This window comes from Megalobrama amblycephala, linkage group LG11 (assembly GCF_018812025.1).
Source record: "Megalobrama amblycephala isolate DHTTF-2021 linkage group LG11, ASM1881202v1, whole genome shotgun sequence".
NCBI lineage: Eukaryota > Metazoa > Chordata > Actinopteri > Cypriniformes > Xenocyprididae > Megalobrama > Megalobrama amblycephala.
In genome coordinates, this window is record NC_063054.1 from 13109673 (window position 1) to 13134886 (window position 25214).

The 25214-nt window shown below is 38.4% G+C and overlaps 2 protein-coding genes across 5 annotated transcripts in view; one reads left to right on the top strand and one right to left on the bottom strand.

Annotated features, from left to right (window-relative positions):
• On the top strand, nt 1–25088 carry LOC125277735 (snake venom 5'-nucleotidase-like). Its single transcript, XM_048206211.1, has 9 exons — nt 1–397; nt 3723–3945; nt 13464–13652; nt 19234–19431; nt 21305–21453; nt 22254–22362; nt 22680–22829; nt 23759–23959; nt 24046–25088. The coding sequence occupies exons 1-9, from the start codon at nt 74–76 to the stop codon at nt 24204–24206; spliced, it is 1704 nt and encodes a 567-aa protein (XP_048062168.1). The 5' UTR covers nt 1–73; the 3' UTR covers nt 24207–25088.
• Nucleotides 24674–25214, bottom strand: part of snx14 (sorting nexin 14) — a 54288-nt gene continuing 53747 nt past the window's right edge. For all 4 annotated transcript variants that reach the window (XM_048206210.1, XM_048206208.1, XM_048206207.1 and 1 more), the window contains one exon: nt 24674–25153. In XM_048206210.1, the coding sequence (XP_048062167.1) occupies nt 25112–25153 (42 nt within the window). In that variant the 3' untranslated portion in view covers nt 24674–25111. The remainder of the gene's footprint in view (nt 25154–25214) is intronic.

The window sequence follows — 25214 nt, forward strand, 5'->3', positions numbered from 1 at the left end:
TAACCCCGCCTCCAGAATGAAGCCCGCTGAACGCCACTGATGAGACTCTTTCAGTACAGGAAAGGCAGAGAAGATGATGATGCAGTGGCTTAATTCATTATTTTTCATCTGGATTCACTGTCAGATGTGCAGGACAGAGTTTGAGCTGACTTTACTCCACACTAATGATGTCCACGCACGAGTGGAGGAGACCAACAAAGACTCGGGTAAATGTAGTAAAGCGCCTTGTTTCGCCGGAGTTGCACGGAGATTTACGAAAATCAAAGAAGTTCGTGCCAAGGAGAAAAATGTTCTGCTGTTGGACGCGGGTGATCAGTTTCAAGGGACTGTCTGGTTTAACTTTTACAAAGGTGCCGAAGCGGCGCATTTCATGAATAAACTTGGATACGATGCTATGGTAAGAATATTATGCCCACATTAATTATCGGGTTCACGAAAACTTAGGGTAATTGTGTTGTATTAAAATGATTAATTTGCATCGAACAGATGCTGATTTCTTAGGGGCCGTTCAAAAACATCTGGACGGAGCGTGATGGAATGGAACAAAATAACGCTTGATGCGCGTTTTCAAAGTTAAAATATTTTCACATTGTTAAAACACGCCCTTAAAAAGCAATGTCCTTGTACAAAGAGCAACAATTTAAAAAGTACGCAATTGAGTATGCCGTAAAAGAATTAATCAAAATACAGTAAAAAATGTAATATTGTGAATTATTATAACAATTACAAATGAACATTTTATTCATCAAAGAATCCTGGAAAAAAAATCACCAATTTCACAAAAATGTTAAGTAGCACTGTTATAAACATTGATAATAATAAGAAGAATCCTGAGCAGCAAATCAGCATATTAATCTGAAGGATCATGTGACACTGAAAACTGCCGTAATGATGCTGAAAATTCAGCTTTGATCACAGGAATAGGCTAAATGACATTTTAAAATATATTAAAAAAGAAAAGAGTTCTTTTAATTTTTAATAATATGTTTTTTAATATTACTGTTTTTACTGTATTTTTGATTAAATAAATGCAGCCTTGATTTTTTCAAAAACATAAAAAAATATGTTTCCAAACTTTTGACAGGTACCGTATTTCATATATTTAAATAAAGTGAATACAAGCTATACAGCGCCAAATGCAACAACTTCTAAAAGTGTGTTGTATTCATGTGAAATAGGTTCCAGATGAGGTTTGTTCCCCTGTATTCATATAGCTATACAGATGACTCATGCGGGATCTCTTAGATTCATCCAGGTTTGATGAATACCTCATGAATCTTATTTTATTTGCTTATACCCTAGATCATTAGGATTTTCACACTCTTTATGCTCCAAACAGTATTTAATGAATAACTAAGGTTATATGTATAAATTTTTGACCTCTTAAAGGATTAGTCCACTTTCAAATGACAATTTCCTGATAATTCACTCACCCCCTATGTCATCCAAGATGTCCATGTCCTTCTTTCTTCTGTCGAAAAGAAATTAAGGTTTCTGATGAAAACATTCCAGGATTATTCTCCTTAAAGTGGACTTCAATTGGCCCCAAATGGCTGAAGGTAAAAATTACAGTTTCAGTGCAGATTCAAAGGGCTATAAATGATACCAGATGAGGAATAAGGGTCTTATTTAACAAAACAATCTGTCTTTTAAAAAAAAAAAAAAAAAAAAAAAAAAAAAAATTAAATGTATATGCTTTATAAACACAAATGAACACTCTTGCCTTGCAAGTGCTTCCGCCAGACCGCACTTTCGTATTCTAGACCTTCCCTATTCTACTTACGGAACGAACGCGGCGCCAGTTCCATTTTTTCCGTTTGGGGCCATTTGAAGTCCACTATAAGGAGAATAATCCTGGAGTGTTTTCATCAAAAACCTTAATTTCGTTTTGACTGAAGAAAGAAGGACATGAACATCTTGGATAACATGGGGTTGAGTAAATTATCAGGAAATTTTAATTTGAAAGTGGACTAATCCTTTAACACATTAGCCTTTGTGGTTGTTTATTAATATATACATTATATATATATATATATATATATATATATATATATATATATATATATATATATATATACAGTGCCCTCCACAATTATTGGCACCCTTAATAATTATGAGCAAAAGCGGCTGTGAAAATAAATCTGCATTGTTTATCCTTTTGATCTTTTATTCAAAAAATTCACAACATTATAACCTTTCATTTAAGGAAAATAATTGAAAGTGGGGGGAAACTTACATTATGAAATAAATGTTTTTCTCCAAAACACGTTGGCCACAATTATTGGCACCCTTTTATTCAAAACTTTTTGCAACCTCCTTTTGCCAAGATAACAGCTCTGAGTCTTCACCTATAATGCCTGATGAGTTTGGAGAACACCTGACAAGAGATCAGAGACCATTCCTTTATGCAGAATCTCTCCAGAACCTTCAGATTTCCAGCTCCATGTTGGTACTTCTTCTCTTCAGTTCACTCCACTCATTTTCTTTAGGGTTCAGGTCAGGGATCTGGGAAGACCATGGCAGAAGCTTCATTTTGTGCTCAGTGATAGAATCCATGATACCATGAATCTGAACAAGATGTCCAGGACCTCCAGCAGAAAAATAGGCCCACAACATTAAAGATCCAGCAGTATATTTAACCGTGGGCATGGGGTACTTTTTATCCATGTGTGCACCAAACCCATCTGGTGGGTTTGCTGCCAAAAAGCTCTTTTTTCAGTTTCATCTGACCATAGAAGCCGGTCCTGTTTGAAGTTCCAGTCGTGTCTGACAACTGAATATGCTGGAGATTGTTTCTGGATGAGAGCAGAGGATTTTTCTTGAAACCCTCCCGAAAAACTTGTGGGGATGTAGGTGCTGTTTGATAATTTTTTTTAGGCTTTCTGAGACTCAAGACTCAACTAATCTCTGCAATTCTACAACTGTGATCCTTGGAGAGTCTTTGGCCACTCAAACTCTCCTCCTCACCGTGCGTTAGGACGATTTAGACACACGTCCTCTTCCAGGCAGATTTGTAACATCTTTAGTTAATTGGAACTTCTTAATTATTACCCCAATAGTGGAAATGGGGATTTTCAATGCTTTACCTATTTTCTTACAGCCACTTTCTATTTTGTGAAGCTCAACAATCTTTTGCTGCACATCAGAACTATATTCTTTGGTTTTACTCATTGTGATGAATGATTAAGGGAATTTGGCCTTTGTGTTTCCTCATGTTTATTCTCCTGTGGAACAGGAAGTCATGGCTGGACAATTTCATGTTCATGATCACCCTGGCGTGCTAAAAAATGTAAATATGAATGGGAATATACTTCAGAGATATTTTACTCATAAGAATTTCTAGGGGTGCCAATAATTGTGGCCAATGTGTATTGGAGAAAAACATTTATTTCATAATGTGAGTTTCCCCTCACTTTCAACTGTTTTCCTTCAATGAAAAGTTAGAATTTTGTGAATTTTTTTAATGAAAGATCAAAAGGATAAACAATGCAGATTTATTTTCACAGCCGCCTTTGCTCATAATTACTAAGGGTCCCAATAATTGTGGAGGGCACTGTATATATATATATATAATATATATATATATATATATATATATATATAAAATATAAATACTAACCTGTGCCTTTAAGCTCATGATATGTTCATAATATAAATATATGACATTTTACTGCATAAAACATTGTTTGTGTGTGTGTGTGTGTATGTGTGTGATGCTTTAGGCCTTAGGAAATCATGAGTTTGACAATGGAGTGGACGGCCTCGTGAAACCTTTCCTTCAGGAAGTGAACTGCACTGTTCTCAGCGCAAATATTAAAGCCGATCAGACAATTGCTCCTCGGATCAGCAGCTACTATTTCCCATATAAAATCTTCAATATTAGTTCAGAGAAAGTAGGTGTTGTTGGCTACACATCAGTGGAGACGCCTGCTTTGTCTATACCAGGTAAGATACTTTATTACACTTAATTATTGCCAGGCCAGGTTTACACATAATTTTGAAAGACACACATCTCAAATTACCTGTGCTTTATGAAGGAAGAACTTGTGTTTAAAAAAAATGCATGTTGACTGTGAAATGTGTCATTTTGAATGGCTTGTCTCTTCATGTTTAAGGATTAGTTCAGTTTCAAATGAAAATTAGCCCAAGCATACTCACCCTTAAGCCACCCTAGGTGTGTATGACTTTTGTCTTTCTGTTAAACACAATCAGAGATATATTAATAAATATTCTGACGCATTTGAGCTTTATAATGGCAGTGAACAGGGGGTCATGAGTATGAGCTGAAGAAAGTGCCTCCATTCATCCATGTACTCCACAGCTCCAGGGGGTTAATAAAGGCCTTCTGAAGTGAGGCATTTGTGTAAAAAAATATCCATATTTTTCAAGTTATTCTACTTACGAAGAAAGTGTAAAACTCTTGCAGTTCAAAAAGATTACGCTATGTCCTACACCTTCCCTAACATATGGAAAAAGCTCAACTGATGCAGCGCCAGTTCCGTTTTTTCATAATCTGAATACAATTTTGATAGCTTACTTATTAGATAACAATGTTACATGGGTCAACATTTTAAAACAACTGAAATCAAATAAGTATTACACATAATAATCTTTTAAAAATTGAGGATGGAGAACTTCTGGTATGCCTCATGGTGAATAGACGTGGTGGAAGTTGCTTCGTGAACATTCATTGTTCTTTTCAGCAGTATTCATTTATTTTGTCGTACATTGGTGTATATATATATATATATATATATATATATATATATATATATATATATATATATATATATATATATATATATATAAACCAAATAATCAACTCTATTACACATTCATAAAGAAGAATGCCCAAACCAGGAAAATCGGGCCGAAACATTATAGAAATGTTGACTGACAAGGGGAGCGTGTAAACAGCTAATGCTAATGCTACCGCTCCAGTATGAGCGGAGGAAGAGATCGGCATCTTCCTTGAGGGACTTAATTTCATCCACCATCCGCTCTGAAATTTCATCACTATGGTCCGAATTTTTGTCAAACGACCCTGTCTTTGCAAGCCCAAAAGACCGGGGACATTTAAACAGCACTTAACAGGGTTAAATTAATTAGTTGGAACGTAAAAGGCTTAAACAACCGAGTTAAAAGTGTAAAGGTTTTTTCCAATTTCATAAAGTTGAAGGCCAATATATGTTTTTTACAGGAAATCCATCTTAAGAACTCGAGTCATAAAAGCTTGATGAGGTCATGGGTGGGATAGGTGTTCCACTCTGGATTTAATTATAAAGCTAGAGGTACAGTTTTTTTATTTAATAAGAATACTCCATTCAATCCTTCTAAAGTTATTTCAGACCCCAGTTGTAGATATGTTATCATCTCAGGCACTCTTTATGATAATCAAGTAGCTTTAGCAAGTGTTTATGCCTCTAATTGGGATAATCCAGACTGTTTTGTAAAACTTTTTTCTAAGTTCCCAGACCTGAATTTTTACCAGTTGATCATGGGAGGAGACTTTAATTGTGTTTTGAAGACTGCGCTAGATGAGTCTTCCCCCAAACCAGCTTATTTGTCTCAGTCTTCTAAAACAATTAATTCTTTTTTGGAGTGGGATGGAATATCTGATACATGGCGTCTTTTGAATCCCACTACTAAAAATTTTCTTTTTTCTCTCCAGTCCACTGTACGTATTCATGTATCGATTATTTTATCGACAACAAACTTGTTCCTTTAGTAAAGTCTCCTCTTATGATAGCATAGTCATTTCTAACCACACCCCAGTAATTCTCGAACTGGCAGTCCCTGGTGGTTGTATGACCTCTCGTGTTTGGAGAATGAATGTGTTACTCTTATCAGATAGCCACTTTGTTGAGTTTATCTCTGAAAAGATCTCTAGTTTTCTTGAGATGAACTCTACGGAAGGGATTTCTGTATCTATTTCTCGTTCTGCCTATATTAAAAAGTTGCGTGATAAAAAGCTCAGTGAACTCTCTAGACAGATTGGCAAACTGGACCAGAGATATGCACAACATCCAACCCCATCACTATATAATGAAAGGGCTTTTTTGTTATCTGAATATAATCTTATTTCCCCTAGCCATGCTTGAGCACCTTCTACTTAAGTCAAGACACCGTTTCTATGAGTTTGGTGATAAGCCAGGTAAAGCACTTACATTACAACTTGATTACAACTTTGATTGCTCAAATCCAAACCTCAGTAGGAAATATTGTATCAGACCCTCAAGAAATTAATAATCAATTTATTTTTTTATTCTTCTTTGAATCAGTCAAATTCCCTCAAAGATTCTAATCTTATTGATAATTTTTTTTTTTTTAAATCTTGATAAGGAGTCAAAAACTAAATTAGATTATCCTATTAACCGAAATTCTGCAAGCTATTACACAGATGCAGAGTGGAAAATCCCTGTTTTTTTTTTAAAGTTTCCTAATTAGCTTTCCCCACTACTTCTTTCGGTCTTTGAAGAATCCTTAAATAATGGGCATCTTTCTCTCTCCATGCGGCAGGCATCGATTTCACTGATTTTGAAACCTAATTAAAAAAAAAAAAAAAACTGTGGGTCATATCGTCCAATTTCGCTTCTCAACATGGATGTGAAAATCCTGGCTAAGATTCTCTCTCTAAGGTTGGAAACTGTAATTCAAGATATTATCCATCCGGAACAAACGGGCTTCATAAAAAATAGACAAGGCTTTTTTAACCTGAGAAGGCTGATGAACATAACTTACACCTTGTCAGACTCATCTACACCAGAGGCCCTAGTCTCTCTTGACGCGGAGAAGGCTTTCGATCGTGTTGAGTGGGACTATTTATTTTATACATTAAAAAAATTTGGGTTTAGTGATAAATTTGTGTCCTGGGTAAAACTCTTAAATATTTCCCCTTTGGCGTAGGTAAAAACAAATGGTATTAGTTCTGAATATTTTTCTCTTCACCACGGGACAAGACAGGGTTGCCCCCTGTCCCCACTTTTGTTTGCTCTTGTTATAGAGCCTCTTGCAATCTCTCTTCGTACTAATTGTAGTATAACTGCCATTCTTAGAGCAGGAAAAGAACAGAAAATCTTCCTCTATGCCGATGATGTAGTTTTATATGTCTCAGATCCAGAAACCTGTCTTCCTCATGTTTTGCATATTTTAGAACAGTTTGGTGGTGTTTCAGGTTATAAATTAAACTTACTTAAGAGTGAGTTTTTTTTCCAATTAATTCCACCGCATTTAAATCAGCCTAAGATCATTTTTGTTACCTGGGAGCATGTACCAGCATGTAGATTTCTTCAAGCATAACTTTATTCAAATCGTGGAGAGAATAAAATAGGATCTAGCTAGGTGGACAACTCTCCCACTTTCATTTGTAGGTAGAATTAATGCCATAAAAATGAATATCTTACCCAAATTTCTCTTTCTATTTTAAAATATTTATACATAAAGCATTCTTTAAGTCACTAGATCATGTGATTTCTGAATTTATTTGGAACGGAGGCCCCATAAGAATAAAAAAAAAAAAAAATTCTTCAACAACCAAAAAGATTAGGTGGATTTGCACTTGTTTCTTATTTTATTATTTGGTGGCCAACATTCGTAGTGTTTTATATTGGAGTCAGTCACATTACAGTCTTTGTCAATGGGTTCCGGCATGGGTTGAAATGGAATGTGATTCTTGTAGCTGTGTCTCCTCACATGCTTTGTTATGTTTTTCAAAACCTATAAAATTTTCCCATTATTCTTCCAACCCTTTAGTACTGCATAGCTTAAAAATTTGGCAACAATTTAGAAAACACTTTGGCTTTCAAGCAATGTCAGGCCTCTTTTTTATCTTCCATCTCAGATGGAGCTTTTGCATTATGGATTAGAAGGAGCATTGTAAATATTAATGGCCTCTTTCACAAGAATAATTTTGTAACGTTTTCATATCAGAAAACTTCAATATTCCAAAAACTCACTTCTTTCAATATCTTCAGGAATTTAAGAATTTGTGAATTCTTAAGAAATAAAATTTTCCCACTTTCCTCATGAACCTCCTAAACAAGAGATTGATAACATTTTGGAAATAAATGTTTCTAAAGGTGTTGTCGCCAATATTTACAAAACAATTTTTCATTCTCAGATTCCTCTGTCTAGAATAAACCTGTTACAATACAGAAGGGGACAGAGACACTGGAATGCAGGTAATGATGTTTATTAAACAACCAGGAGTGTGACAGGAGTGCAGGTAAGTGAAGGCAGATATGACAGGTGGCAGATATGGTTACTTGAGTGATACTTGTCCTTTTCCTTTGCAGAGATCACAGGCTGGTGACGGACTGGAGCAGAGAAGACACAGATGTACTCACACAAGACAAGGAACGACGAAGGAGACTTGGGAACATGCTGGAGACAGGTAAGTATCTGGAAGGAGTCCTTGAGGTGAGCATGTAGGTAAGTCTAGATGCTAACGAGACCGGACAGTGACTGTGTGAGTATGTGTGTCTTTTGTGCTGATGGGATGCAGGTGTGCGTGAAGACCACAACGGCGCCGGGAATCCAAGATGTCACGCACTTGATAAGCAGCACCGTCGTCTAGGATGAAAGGAGGGGGAGGGGGGTTCTTCGGCTGTGCCAGGCTCTGTGGAAGCAAAAACAGATGGGTGGTGAGGCTTTAGCAATGACACGTGGAAAGTGGGGTGAATTTTATACTTAGGTGGTAGCTGGAGCTGATAGGTGACGGGGTTGATCTGCCTGATGATGGGAAAGGGGCCAATAAACTCAGTTTTCTGCAGGGCAGGCAGAGCCTGATGTCCCTTGTTGACAGCCAGATCTTCTGTCCTGGTTGGTATGCTGGAGCATTGGAGCAACAAAGGTCGGCTGTCATTCTGCGCCTGCGTAGGGCCCTTTGTAGCTGGTGGTGTGTGGAGTCCCAGACCCTCTCGCTCTCTCGGAACTAGTAGTCGACGGCTGACACGTCCGAGGGCTCCCCTGACCAGGGGAACAGTGGGGGTTGGTAGCCGAGTACGCACTGAAATGGGGTGAGTCCGGTGGTAGGCTGTTGCAGGGAGTTCTGGGCGTACTCAGCCCAACCCAGGAACTGGTTCCAAGAGTCCTGGTGGCCGTGACAGAAGGTATTTAGGAAGCGACCAATCTCTTGGATCTTCCGCTCCGTCTGCCTGTTCGACTGCAGGTGGTATCCAGAGGAGAGGCTGACGGTCACACCTAGGAGCGAGAAGAAGGCTTTCCATACCCTGGAGATGAATTGCGGCCCTCTATCCGATACAATGTCCTCAGGAATTCCATAATATCTGAAGATTTGGTTGAACATAAGTTCAGCAGTTTACATGGCCGTGGGCAGTCCCCTTAAAGGAATCAGACAACATGATTTAGAAAATCTGTCAAAAACCACCAGAATACAGGTAAAATTATCTGAGGCAGGGAGGTCGGTGATAAAATCGACTCCTAGGTGTGACCAGGGTCTGTTGGGAACGGGCAGAGGATGGAGTTTACCGGAGGGAAGATGTTGTGGACTCTTTGAGATGGTGCATTCCTTGCATCCCTGCACGTACCTTCTGACATCAGATACCATGTTCGGCCACCAGAAGTGCTCTTTTAGCAGCGAGAGGGTTTCATTGACCCCAGGGTGGCTAGTGCCCAGTGACGTGTGAGAGGCGTGAATGAGAGGAGTGTGCCGTGTCCGGGTGATGTAGAGCAAACCTGGTGGACAACTCGGCGGAGTGTTGGTGTAGGCATTGCACTCAGGCAAGGTCTCTTCGGACCAGACAATGGGATTACCGAAGAGCTTCTTGGACAGGATCGGTTCAGGAGTTTCAGTGTTCTCTTCAGGGCTGTGGATACGGGATAAGGCTTCTGCCTTTACATTCTTTGATCCAGGACGATAGGAAACGGTAAAATTAAAGTGGGTGAAAAACAGGACCCATCGTGCTTGTTGTGGGTTTAGTTGTTTGGCGTCTCGAAGATATTCCAGGTTCTTGTGGTCAGTTAGAACAACAAACAGGTGTTTTGCTCCCTCGAGCTAATGCCTCCACTTCTCAAGGGCCATCTTGATGGTGAGAAGCTCCCTGTTGCCGATGGATACTTGAGTGATACTTGTCATTTTCCTTTGCAGAGATCGCAGGCTGGTGACGGACTGGAGCAGAGAAGACACAGATGAACTCACACGAGATGAGGAACAATGAAGGAGACTTGGGAACACGCTGGAGATAGGTAAGTATCTGGAAGGAGTCCTTGAGGTGAGCATGTAGGTAAGACTAGATGCTAACGAGACCGGACAGTGACTGTGTGTGTGAGTGTTTGTGTCTTTGTGCTGCTGGTAATGACTGTGCTGATGGGATGCAGGTGTGCGTGATTAGAACTCGGGTGACGGAGTGCGCTGTGGTTGGGTGATGGTAGAGCCTGGCGTGTCTGTGACAAAAGCAGAATTGGGAATCAGAGCTTAACCACGTTTTTACTGACGAGGAATGGTCTTAGGCCCTTTGTCGTGTACATACCTCCTCTATTTGTGCTTATCACTCACCAATACAGTTTAAGTTGTTACACAGAATTTATTGGTCAAACTATCTGAAAATAATTCCTGATTTTGATCCCACTTGTGACCGATGTCGACAAGGTCCGGCTACTCTCTATCATACTTTTTGGCTTTGCCCTGCGTTGCCCTCTTTTTGGACATCAATCTTCAAGTCAATTTCTGACGTTTTTATTTTAGATGTTGAGCCATGCCCCTTTGTGGCGCTATTTGGTCTTAATCCCATAAAGGTGTCCTTATCACTTGTACAGTCAAATGCCCTAGCTTTTTGTTTAATTATTGCTAAAAGGCTTATACTAATGAACTGGAAAAATCCTTCCCCACCCAGTATTTATATTGGATGCACGACCTATTACAGTTTATTCAAATAGAAAAAAATAGATTTACAGTGCTCAACAGAACAGATCAATTTTAGATGATTTGGCAACCTTTCCTATTGTACTTTAAAAAATAATACATTTTTCTATAAGTAACCTTATATGTAGCCCTGCCTCTGCATTTAACCCTTGCTGTTCTGTCCCATGTCCCTGATTAAGAAACAGAGTACATAAAAAAGGGAAAGAAGTTGTATTTGGTTTTCAGTTGGCAGTGATTGTATAAAAAGGTGCCCCCCTCCCCTTTTTTTATTTTTTTTTATTTATTAATGTTTAAATTTTTCTTTTTGTATTTTGTCTATTTTTCCTTCCACACCGCACTGTATGTAGCACATATATATTTTAATGTAATATTATTTTAATTGTATTGCTTTGTAATATACTAATATGTTTTGGAGCAAGCATTTATAATCCTTTTGCTTTTGCTTTTTCTTTTTCTTTATTTTGTTGTAATTGACTCAGTGTTACAGTATAGACACCGGAGACAGATGTAGAAGCAGTTTGGGGTTTTATTGAGACAATCAGCAGAGCAACAGGTAAATGCAATGATGGATAAGATGAACTTGGAGATGAAAGAGAGGTAATACTGTCCTTTGTTAATGTTGCAGATGAAGGCGTTGGAGCTGGCAGACGGGAACACTCACACACACAGGTAGGTAGAGACACGAGGAGACCAGGAGACGATGGAGAGTATGGAGACAGGTAAGTATCGTTTTGTGAGTCCTTGAGGTAAGCATACAACTTGTGTATAACGAACGAGACCGGACAATGTGTGTGTGTGAGTGTGGGGCTTAAGTAGTGAGGTGATCATGGTGATAATGAGTTGCAGGTGGCGGTGATCAGTACTCCGGTGATTGGGTGCGTGGGTAAGGGAGTGAGGTGGAACCTGACGTGTCTGTGACACTCAGAGAGTAAGGAATGCATTTGTTTAATCTCATCTGGATCTTTTTGGTCAATATGTTGAGAAACATGCTGTGTTGTCCTTTTTTTAGTTACTCTCTGAATGAAAAACACCAATACAAAGATTTAAACTACAATTGAGGAGGGCCAAATGTTAAATTTTAAAGTAAAGATGAATTGCTATTTGCAAAATATTTCACTTTTAAAACAGTGAAACAGGATGTTAAAAGAAAAAAGGGTCAATGGACCCCCTAAAAAAATGAATGCCACTTAATTTCTACTTTCTGGATATTAATTATCATATGCAGTAAAAGAAACAATATAATGCAAGCACTGTAAAGGGTTTTGCCACAAACTCAACTAATACTGTATCTCGAGACAACTCTTCACCTCGACGAGAAATATCATCACATAATATCGCAGGGTCTCGTGGGAAGAGATCTCGTCACACCCCTAATCATTACTGTGAGAAAAAAAAAATGTGTTATAATATAAATGTGGTAAATGTGGTTTTGTGGTATAGGAGTGCAAGTGGAAGTATTTTTATCAGGGAGCTACTAGAATATTATTCATTAGTCCTTTAGTTTCCCAGTGATCAAGAAAAATGACTGTGGCAAGGAACGGAAATAAAACTAGGCTGCACTGGGGGACCAATTCTCCTCTGGCTATACAGTCTAAACATCATGCCAACATTTATTTGTGTTACTATATTGTTCAGACTGTAAGAATTAAGTGTCTTTAAGGTTTGTTGGAGATTAACAGATGAGGCAGTCTGGTAGCAGTTTGTCTTTTGTTAGGTTAAGCATGGAGGTCTGAAGGGCTGAAGGGGGGAGCTCGGATGCGTCAGGATATTTATTAATATTTCTCAGATTGTGTTCATCAGAAAGAATAAAGTCAAATACACCTAGGATGGTTTGAGGGTGAGTAAAGCTTGGGATAATTTTCATTTGAAAGTGAACTAATCCTTTAAAGGATCCAGAAAGGTAGTAAAGACATAGTTAAAATAGTCCATGTGACTACAGTGGTTCAACCTTAATGTTATGAAGCGATGAGAATACTTTTTGTGCGCAAAAACAAAAAACAAAATAACAACTTTATTCAACAATTTATTCTCATTGCTGTCATTCTCCTACACTGTTTACATAGTTTACATGCTGTAGACAAAATGCAGCACTTCCAGGTTCTATGTCAGAATCATTTTAATTTATCAATTTAATTTATGTATTATTTGCATGATACTTAGACAAATATTTTGGGAAAAGTGCAATAGAGTTTAAATACTACTTGGCCATGTTTACACTGCGAGAATAATTCGCTTTAACTGAGATGACTGACCTAATGATAATGCAAAGTGTTGACTTCTCGCAACTTGTATAAAATTTCTTTGTGCATATAAGTTCTCTAACTAAATTTCAAACTGAGAGTACTTTCTCAGTCTAAAGTTTCACATTTTATTAAGTTTTCATTTACAAATTGAAAATCTTTGACAGCATCCAAAAGAAAGTGACCTCATGATATTAACCATTGTTCAGTTATATTAATTACTTCCACCACTGCCTGGTGGCACATTTAAACACATTAGGGTGGATAGATGGGTATTTACATGTTAGGTTACACCCTGCAGTAATATGATGGTATTTTTTCATATTTAAATGGTTTTACAGGCCCCCATCTCCAGTTTGAGGATGAGGTTACTTCTTTACAGCCTCAAGTGGACAAACTCACTGCTTTAGGTGTTAATAAGATCATTGCCCTTGGACATTCTGGCTTCAAAGTGGACAAAAAGATAGCAAAGAAAGTTCGGGGAGTGGATGTTGTGATTGGAGGGCACACCAATACATTCTTGTACACAGGTATGTATCACACATACATGTATGTATAATTATTACTAATCCAAGAACGTCAGTTTTACATTTAGGTGATGATTTAACCAAATTCATTAGTATATCAAAATAAGACAATTTTCTCAATATTTATTTGCGATCATGTTTTTCTTTCTTCATTGGAGCACAATAGTAGGGCACAACACGGCTAAGGCAAACCTTAAGAAAAATGTGCTTTTTACTACTCCCATAGTGAATGACTGCAGAAAAATATATTTATATTTTTATTGTACTTTGTGGAGCAACACATTTTGTGAGGAAATATATCATAAAAATGGTTTGTTTCATTTAAAAATCTTAAAAATATAGCCTATGAGGTGGCAAGGGGGGCCTTTTACCCCACACTCTTCAAATACTTTTGCTAAAGTAATGTTTTGCATAATATCTAAATACAAAGTTCTGGCATGAAACTAAGGCTAATAGGTCCTTTAACTCAATCTGCTAATAATCACATCATTATCTATAGGTCACAGATGATTGGTTCCTGCTGTATTAGTAGCCAATGAGCTTGCATGCTTAATCTTTAAATAGGCTACATGAGTTAGCATTTGCTTAGCAGCGCAATGTGCTTCAGAAATCATCTAAGATGAGTACATGGGTTTTTATACTATATCACTGTGCATTTTTGCGTAGTCTGCTTTATCAGTTCTATGTCATGTCAACAGTCTGTTTAATGCTTAGAGAGAATTACTAAGCATATTAGCAGCTAGTGCATGTTGTATAAGGATACAGAGACAAGCTTGCTGAACTTTAAATGGAAACTGGTTTTGCTTTTGTATTCACATTCTAACGAAGCTACAGCAAGTATTTTGTTCAGCAGCAGTATGGATAACAAATTCAGATAGCAATGGAGCGAATATCAACAACATAGAACGCAGCAGGGGAGGGGGGGTCTTACAAGGGTACTTGTGAACGTACAAGGGTAAATAAAGAACTGGTTGTTTCAGTAAGTACTGTAGTGTTTACTTTTTACTTTAAAATTACTATGTCTATAATAGGTGCAATGTTCTCACATTTTTTCCCCCTCACCTGTTTTCATCCCTGCTGCTGAGATAAGTGAGTGAACGTTTCTACATGCTCTCGCGGCCATACGTTTCATTTGTGTTTATACTGCGAGGACCGACAGTCGGTTGCACGCTGTGGAATTTAGGAAGTGATGTATATACTGTCAAATTGCATTGACTGATATAACCATTGCATATGGGACAAAGATGTAATAGTAATGCATTAGCATGCAACTCAGACAAGATAGAAATATGAATTCAAAATATTGAGTTTCTATTGAAATCTCATTCATACAGGTACTGGTCATATAATTAGAATATCATCAAAAAGTTGATTTATTTCACTAATTCCATTCAAAAAGTTAAACTTGTATATTATAATCATTCATTACACACAGACTGATATATTTTAAATGTTTATTTCTTTTAATTTTGATTATTATAACTGACAACTAAGGAAAATCCCAAATTCAGTTCAGTAAAATCCCAAATTCAGTATCTCAGAAAATTAGAATATTACTTAAGACCAATGCAAAGAAAGGATTTTTTAGAAATCTTGGCCAACTGAAAAGTATGAACATGAAAAGTACAGCACTCAATACTTAGTTGGGGCTCCTTTTGCCTGAAATACCCCATAGATTTTCTATGGGGTTAAGGTCAGGCAAGTTTGCTAGCCAATTAAGAACAGGGATACCATGGTCCTTAAACCAGGTACTGGTAGCTTTGGCACTGTGTGCAGGTGCCAAGTCCTGTTGGAAAATTAAATCTGCATCTCCATAAAGTTGGTCAGCAGCAGGAAGCATGAAGTGCTCTAAAACTTCCTGGTATACGGCTGCGTTGACCTTGGACCTCAGAAAACACAGTGGGCCAACACCAGCAGATGACATGGCACCCCAAACCATCACTGACTGTGGAAACTTTACACTGGACCTCAAGCAACGTGGATTGTGTGCCTCTCCTCTCTTCCTCCAGACTCTGGGACCCTGATTTCCAAAGGAAATGCAAAATTTACTCATCAGAGAACATAACTTTGGACCACTCAGCAGCAGTCCAGACCTTTTTGTCTTTAGCCCAGGCGAGACGCTTCTAACGCCGTCTGTTGTTCAAGAGTGGCTTGACACAAGGAATGCGACAGCTGAAACCCATGTCTTGCATACGTAGGTGCGTAGTGGTTCTTGAAGCACTGACTCCAGCTGCAGTCCACTCTTTGTGAATCTCCCCCACATTTTTGAATGGGTTTTGTTTCACAATCCTCTCCAGGGTGCGGTTATCCCTTAATTATCTGATTAGAGTGTGGCACCGGGTGTCTTCAATATTGAACCTTTTCACAATATTCAAATTTTCTGAGATACTGAATTTGGGATTTTCCTTAGTTGTCAGTTATAATCATCAAAATTAAAAGAAATAAACATTTGAAATATATCAGTCTGTGTGTAATGAATGAATATAATTTACAAGTTTCACTTTTTGAATGGAATTAGTGAAATAAATCAACTTTTTGATGATATTCTAATTATATGACCAGCACCTATATAATGACTTGTAAATCTAAATGTTTCACAGTATTGCTATTCTTATGGTGGAGACGTTCCTTGTACAGCATCTGTATTAAAGCACCCTCACTAAATTCTGGTAAATTTCCGGATTCTGGAATCGGGCTGGGCTTTATGTCTAAACATAATCCTTTTCTTTTAATCTATGAAACACCAACTATGTTTATTTGTCTTAGAAGGGTGTTTACAGTCTGCAATGATGTAGGAGTAAATTACAAGCATGCAGCAGCAAGCATCACTGCAACTAAGCATAGAGGGTAGAAGATGAAAATCAAGGAGAATATAAACAGTCAGGGCCGTCCTTCGGGCGCTGCAATCGTACCATGCTTGAACGGACTGAGGGGGGATCCCCCGCCAGAATGTGATCGAGAATTGACTGCGGGGGACCTGGGCCCTGCCCTTATCCTTGGGATGGCCCCTGGAAGCAGTGGTAGTGATGGCATAGATAAAGAATATACTGTTATACTGTGGAAGTCAGGTATTTGGATACATTATCCTATGCAAGATGTGATCCATACTTCAACCAGAGGTCAGGAAAGATGGCACTGCCTATTGGCCTCATTTCACTGACAATCAGGGATGCTCCAAAAATGATGACTAAACAGGTCAAGATTGAGTTACGTGTGAAAAGTATGGGCAACACTGAAAAAGAAGAGTCTTGTTGCTTTTCACTCATGCTACAATCATTGATTTGGAATTCCAAGAAAGAAACAATGTTAAAGATTGTTTTAATGTGTGTGGTTTTTTTTAACACTAAGACATGGTTTCACTATTTTCCAGGCAGTGAAGTTGCATCTGAATTTATGTGAAGTTTTGGACATTTTCACATGAGTTCCAAATTAAATATAGTAGCACAAGCTGAAATGGAATGTTGATAAAGCTTTTTAATATTTTTTTGAAACACTAAGACTTTTTCACTACTTTTCAGATAGTGAAAATGCATTTGAATGTTTGTGCAGTATTGGCAAATTTTCCAAAAATTATTGACACTAATAGGACAATGTCAGATATTAATGACGAAACCCTTAAAAAAGGTTAAAGGTCAGATGTAGAAAATTAATTTTGGAAAATGATTTTAGCCTTAAAAATATGTAAATCTTAAAATAACTGTGATTTCATAATTTGTCCCATAAAGGGTTAAAATGGCTTTAACAAAAGGGTAATAAAGTAGTAACAATAATCATATCATATAATAAAATATTATATTTAATGTTCGACGTACGTCAGAAGTGAACCGACGAATTGGGATATCGCATGAGAGCCTTATCAAAGCACTCATGGAGATGCCCCAGGGTGGTCTTGACCAACAGCTCCTGGAGGAGCTGCGCATGACCTCACCCTTCGAGGCTAAGGTGACAGTGGACGAGAGCTTCGCCCAACAGTTCTCAGCTGCTTAAAAGCAGACGGAGGTGATCAAGCACATCCTGTCCCGGCGGTCTGCTGCTGCCCCACCCTACCGCAGGCCACAGCCCCTTTGTCTGCTTGTTGCCGAGGGCGCCCACCTGCATCGTCCTCCGCCCCTGCTAAAACTGCCAAGCAGCAGCCTCCACCCAGCAGACAGCAGGGAGTCGGTCGTGGATGTGGCGCCTAGCCTGCTCAGCCCACAGCCGAGCCAGTTGGCAAAAGATCTCGTAAGCGGTCCTGAGACGGGCGACCTGGAGGAGGAGGAAGCAGCTCTTCGGGAGATGATGACCGCATCGCTCCCTCCCTCGGATCTGCGAGTCCTGAATCAGTCCCTTCACAGGCTGCCGTTCAAGATGTTGACGCAGAAACGCATTTTCGAATGCATCCCACCCCAAAGATTGGTTTGCAGTGATCGACCTGAAGGATGCATACTTTCATGTCTTGTTTCTTCCTTGACACAGACCCTTTCTACGGTTTGTGTTCGAAGGTTGTGCATATCAGTACAAAGTCCTACCCTTCAGGCTGGCCCTATTCCTCTCTGGGAACATGGCATTCGCATTCTCAATTATCTCGACAACTGGCTGATTCTAGCTCACTCTCTATGCGAACATAGGGATCTGGTGCTAGCTCACCTCAGCTGGTTGGGTCTTCTGGTCAACTGGGACAAGAGCAAACTCGCCCCCGGGCAGAGGATCTCTTATCTCTGTATGGAACTGGACTCAGTCAGCCAGACTGCGTGCCTCACTGAGGAGCACGTCCAGTCAGTGTCCAGGCAATGCGGCACGTTCTGTGTGGTCATCACACCGAGCTTCTGTCGTACCCTCACTCAGTGATCGGACTCTTCATTCCTGCGGTCAGGAGTTCCCCTGGAACAAGTGTCCAGGCATGCTGTGGGCTCCACAGATGCTTCCACCACCGGGTGGGAAGCCACGTACAATGGGCATGCAGTCTCGGGTCTGTGGACAGGGCCCCAACTGCACTGGCATATTAATTGCCTCGAGTTGCTACCAGTACGTCTTGCGTTTTGGCCATTCATTTACACGACAACACTGTTTTGGTGTCCTGAAAATGCAATACTTTTAAAAACGGGTTTCAATTCAAAGTGAAAGTTTGAAAAAACACAAATCTGTGAAAACGGTGATGGCATACACATGCATATTACGTGTTTGTCTATCCACCTTATTTTTTAACATGGAAGTAAGGTGTTTCTGAATGTGGTAGACTTCTGATTTATTAGCCGCTGTAGGAGAAATAACGAGAAGAACATCAAAGTGCAGTAAAATGTAAAAATAAGGTGGATAGGCATGTGCGTTTGGCGCGAGTGCTCTTTAAGCAACTAACCCCAAACCAAATCATAACCATATAAGTACGTTAATATTACTTAGTACTTACATGTGTAGTTTCATTGTAACAAGGACAACTTAAAAAAGTGTAACTCAAACGGTGCACAAAAGCAAAATATATAAATAACCATCTTGAAACAAATGTTTTTGTGAACCATCTAATGTGCCTTTAGACTTTTGCACAGTACCAATACTGTACATGAGTCATATATTTACCAATCCAATTTTTGTGTGATCATCTCTGTAGGAGATCCACCATCCAAAGAGGTTCCCGTAGGACCATATCCATTGATGGTTGAATCTGAGGATGGGCGTCAGGTTCCTGTGGTCCAGGCCTATGCCTTTGGAAAATATCTGGGATTCCTAAAAGTGATTTTTGATTCAAATGGAAATGTGGTGAATTCTTCAGGGAACCCAATTCTTCTGAATAGCTCAGTAGCACCAGGTAAGGAAACTCTAAACATGGAAACAAGCTAGTGTATCTAAAGCACATTGTCAATAGAGCATATAGGACATTAGGCTTCCAGAATTAGAAAAAAAAACAATCTTCTCAGTAGAGACAGCTTTTTAGCTATGATTCTTTCAAGACATTACACTTGTTTGTTCTACCACGAAGAATATTTGTGATTAATGGCCGAATAATGTGCTAAGAAGGAGTTGAATAACAGCCTCTCACACCCATGAAGTTTTGCAGATGATGTAATTGTTTCTGTCTTTACCCATAGATCTATCATTTCACACTTACTGACTACAAGTCAGTGCTTTTATATGGTTTTATTTCGAAATTCATTAAATAATTTGCAGTGCTTCAAAGGAAGAGAACTTCATACCCTCATAAAAGAAAGATCTTGTTTTTCTGGATTTTCATCCAGCTTGTTAGGAAAAGAGCTCCATGAACTGAACTGAGGGTGTAATAAAGTACTATAATAGGCATGTCTAGTCCTGCTCTTGGAGGGCCACACTCCTTCAGGGTTTAGCTCCAACCCAAATTAAACACAACTGAACCAGCTAAGGTCTTCAGGATTACTAGAAACTTCCAGAGTGGTGTGTTGGAACGGGTTGGACGTTAGCCATCCTGGAGCAGAACTAATTTGCCTCAAAAGCATTTTTTGTTATGCTGGTTGAAAGTCTCTTCACATCCCTAGAGCAATAACTAAGTTAAGTGGTGTAAATGTATTTATACCGTCTGTGGAAGGCGTAGTTCATTGAAATGTTCGTTCAGTCATATCCCTCGGTCCTACCTGCTTGTCAATGTATGTTTTTACATACTCTCATGCACCCTGGGCCTCATTTATAAAGTGTGGGTATGCACAGATTTGATCTTAGAGTGTGCGTACGCATAAATCCACGACATCGCTCATATTTATAAAAACGGTCTTTGATGTGGAAAAGTGCTTAGGGCCACATCAGGGTCTGAGCAGACGTACACACTTTTCCTTGTCAGATTACTGCAGGTTTTTGGAAATCTAAGCTATTCTTGCAGCTCGCCATTCTAAATTAAAGGATTTGGAAAATGACTGGTGATCTTTTATATGTAAATGACATTAATTAAGTGTTGTTAACAATACGGAGAACTGAAACCATCAAGATGATTTGCGATTTATTGATTTCACATCTGAAAGAGAGGTGTACGCTCGTTTTCTGTGTGTTTCTGAGCGTACGCTTGTTCATTCTATGAATCACACGTACGCACGTGTAAGAAATTATTGTAAGATCAAATTTAGGATGGTTTCTATGCAACATTTTATAAATGATGCCCCCCTGTTCGCAACTTTGTGCAGACATCATGCGTAATCAGCACGTTTCATACAATGCAGAGTATAGACAGACGCCAGTCATGTGCACTGCATATCATTTCATACTTACTGACTACAAGTCAGTGGTTTTATATGGTTTTATATTTCGAAATTCATTAAGTCATTTGCAGTGCTTCATAGGAAGAGAACTTCATACAATCATAAAAGAAAGATTGTTTTTCTGGATTTTCATCCAGCTTGTTAGGAAAGAGCTCTATGAACTGAACTGAGGGTGTAATAAAGTACTATAATAGGCATGTCTAGTCCTGCGCTTGGAGGGCCACTCTCCTTCAGAGTTTAGCTCCAACCCGAATTAAACACACCTGAACCAGCTAAGGTCTTCAGGATTAATAGAAACTTCCAGAGTGGTGTGTTGGAAGGGGTTGGACATTAGCCAACCAGGAGCAGGACTGGACACCCCTGTACTAAACTGTACCTATCAGATGTGATGCATTGTCATTGTGGATTGCTCTTTTGATATGTCAGTTTCAACCTGTCAACCTGTGCTCTGACTTTGTCTAGATCCAGATATTCAGGCTGAAGTGGACACTTGGAAGAAGAATCTGGCCAATTACTCTTCTCATTATGTAGGACAGACTCTTGTCTATATCCCTTTTAAGGAATGTCGATTCCGTGAATGTAAATTGGGAAATTTAATCTGTGATGCCATGGTGAGTGAATAGGTCTATGATTTTAAAGATAAATTTGCTATTAAAAGTTTGGTGCAATTTTTTGATAGCATCATTTTGCATATTGTTCTTTATAAGGGCTACTCTAGATGGAACAAACACTACATTTACAAAGATGAACAAAAATCCATGCCTACAAATGTATTCAGTGATAAGGCAGATGTTAATCTTATAGACCACATTCACACCTGGTAGTAACATTTGTTTCAAGTGATCTAAACTAAATCTAGGTGTAAGCAAAGTGTTTTGTGATAACCCAAAAATCTCAACACATTTGTAGTAGAGACCGCCTACTTACCTCTTCAGTCAACTACTCTGCCAGTAACATACAGCTTTAAAATAAAATAACATCAAAGGGGGAAAAAAAAAAAACACAGAAAAGCCAGACATGCTAAAACAACACACACTTTCTTCAGTATGCACTGCAGTGACAGACCATTACATTTTTGGAATGCAAATCTGTTTGCACCTGGTATTAACATCTGTATTGTAGATCACCAGAAACAGATGTTAATATTAATATAAGGTGCAAAAAAAAAAAAAAAAAAAAAAAAAAAAAACACACAGATAAACAATCTTTGTACCTGAAAAGGTTAAATAAAAATGTAAAGCTCTTAAAACCAAAGTGCCCAGCTCTAAAACCACAAACCCTCTAACAGCAGCCTCAAAAGTGAATATTGAAACTAAGAAAAAATGAGACAAAGAGCAAAATTTGAACCAGTGGGAAAGTGAAAAAAGAAATTCCAAGTAAATGGTAAATTAAATAATGATTATTATTTCAGGTCCATAATAATATTAAATATGTGGATGAAATCCAGTGGAACCTTGTCAGCTCTTGTATTCTGAACAGTGGAGCCATTCGATCATCTATTGATGAGCGAAACGGAAATGGTACTGTTATTTAAAATCTTCAAGGCAGGGTAGGTGATTTACCTCAAAAACATTTTTGTTATGCTGGTTGAAAGTCTCTTCACATCCTGATAGCAACTAAGTTAAGTGGTCTAAATATATTTATATGTATTTATATCGTCTGTGGAAGGCGTAGGACCATAAAATGTCCGTACAGCTCTGAAGGGAAGGTGGGATCTTATTCTTTCAAAGATAGCTCGCTATTGCTAGCCTCTCCAAAAATTACCTACCCTACCATTAAGCACAACTGCATATTAGAAATAATATTGAAACAGTCCTAATGCATGTTTCTATTGAAGGTTCTATCACAATGGAGGACCTGATCGCTGTGTTGCCATTTGGAGGTACATTTGACCTGGTCCAAATGAATGGATCTACACTGCGAGAAGTCTTTGAGCACTCAGTCCGAAGATATGGAGAAAACACTGGAGAATTCCTACAGGTGTCAGGTATGCTTACTGTACATTGTGAACTTCTTGTAAACTGTTTAAAACAATAATCCCCCTCAATTTGAGTACTGGAATATCATTGTCAAGTGTCAAGCTCTCAAAATTACAGAAAAACATCATAAATCTAGTCCATATGACTTGCGCGTTAAAGGGATAGTTCACCCAAAAATAAAAATTTGATGTTTATCTGCTTACCCCCAGGGCATCCAAGATGTAGGTGACTTTGTTTCTTCAGTAGAACACGAATGATGATTTTAAACTCCAACTGTTGTGGTCTGTCAGTCGTATATGCATGACAATGGGAATTCCATCTATAAGTAAAAAAAAAACATGCACAGACAAACCCTGCGGCTCGTGAAGACACATTGATGTCCTAAGACACGAAACGATCGGTACGAGAAACCGAACGGTATTTATAGAATTTTTTACCTCTAATACAGCACTATGTCCAACTGCCTTGAGCATCCGGTGTGTGAGGTCTGAATGCACTCTGATGCCCGAAGTTATTGCTTGCACTCAGTGACATATACACGCGAGAGATCACTTCCGGCATCAGAGCGCGTTTTCAGACCTCACCAACTGGATGTTCAAGGCAGTTGGACATAGTGGTGTATTAGAGGTAAAAAATTATATAAGCACTGTTTGGTTTCTCGCACAAACCGATCGTTTCATGTCTTAGGACATCAATGTGTCGCCAAAAGCCGCAGGGTTTAATTTGGATTTGTCTGTGCATGTTTTTTTGACTCTTATAGATGGAGTTCCCATTGACATGCATTATACGACTGGCAGACCACAACGGTTGGAGTTAAAAATCATTTGTGTTCTACTGAAGAAAGGGGGTAAGCAGATAAACATCAAATTTTCATTTTTGGGTGAACTATCCTTTTAATTCAGCTGAAGCAATGTAACTGCTTATAATTCCTCTGCAGGTTTTCAGCTATTGTATGATTTATCAAAACCACCTGGAAACCGTGTTAAAAGTGTGAATGTGCTCTGCACTGAGTGTCGAGTGCCCCGTTATGAACCACTCAACCCCAAGAAGGTGTATAAAGTGGTGCTGCCCTCTTACCTAGTGGACGGAGGAGATGGATACTCTATGATCAAATACCAGAAACTCAAACATGACAGTGGTAAGTCATTATGTACTTAATGTAACTGTGCATTTCATCAAATACTTAGTATTACAATATACTACTGCATGTACTGTATTCCACAGGCAACCTGGATATAGAAGTTGTTGCCAGCTACATCTCAGAGAAAAAGAGAGTTCATCCAGTTTTGGAAGGACGTATTCAATTTTCCAGCTCTTGCATTGGGCATCGAGGATACATGTCCACCATTCTGCTAGTGTGGGCTCTCTGGGTCATGATTGTATAGCCAGTGAGATTATTTTTAATGTACTTTTTAATGTAACAACATGTAGCCATTTGTGTGTAATTGTACAGTCAGAGAAAAAAAAGAAACCTTTAACCCAAAGATTAGTTAAGTTCATAGAAGTGAACAGCTCAGTTTAACTGACAGTTAACACTGTGATCTAGTAAGGATAAAAGAAAGTCACTTATCTTGTTACACAAGTTCTTTTTACAGCAATACATAGATCTTCTATACAGGCATTCGTGAGATTCTTCTCTGGTAGGGTTATTTATTTTGTCATGTTTCTTGATGACAATTACATTTTATTAGCACAACTTGTGACGATTATAGATAGTGGTTTGTCTGGCAAGAAATCACCACCTTCTTGAGTTGCTATTCACGTTCCTATAAAGCATTTGTTTAAACCAGAGTAGATCACATATTTTTAAAAAATCATTCATTCTAAAACAAATGACTAGGGACAAAAAAGCTGGATATATTACAATTTTATTTACTGACAGCAAAGCCAGAACATTTACAAAAAAGCCTTTTTATTCTGCACACAGTTTTTCTTAACTGTATGACACTATGAAATGTCTCAGTTATATTTTTGAATGTTTTTTACTTGTTTCTGTATTTTGTGTCTTTTTTAATGTCTTAGGGGTACAATCTAGAATGTAAAAATGGTTTAAAATGGTCTGATGGATTTTCTCGTATTGATAATGACATTATGTGGGTTGAAAGAAGTTGATTTCTTAATCCAAACTCCTGATGTTGTAATGCTGTTACAATTTAAACAAATGTGGAAAAATAAGGCAGGGATCCAATGATTCAATGAAATAATCATGACATACAAGTCAATAAATAATTGTATTTTAGTAGTGCAATAAAATGCTTTAAAATGTTGATGTTGAGACTCTGATAATGTTTTACATCCTCCTAGTGGAGACAGAGAGACCTGCCTTCTGATTCTACAAAAGACAAAACAGCAGAAGCTCCATTAATAAACATCATGAGTGGCTCTTTGTCAGA

Excerpts from the sequence above, each read along its gene's own strand:
- LOC125277735 (XM_048206211.1), top strand. The coding sequence starts at position 74 with ATGATGATGCAGTGGCTTAATTCATTATTTTTCATCTGGATTCACTGT. Across the intron at positions 3,946-13,463 it reads GCCTGCTTTGTCTATACCAG|GCCCCCATCTCCAGTTTGAG; the intron begins GTAAGATACTTT and ends ATGGTTTTACAG. Across the intron at positions 21,454-22,253 it reads ATTTAATCTGTGATGCCATG|GTCCATAATAATATTAAATA; the intron begins GTGAGTGAATAG and ends TTATTATTTCAG.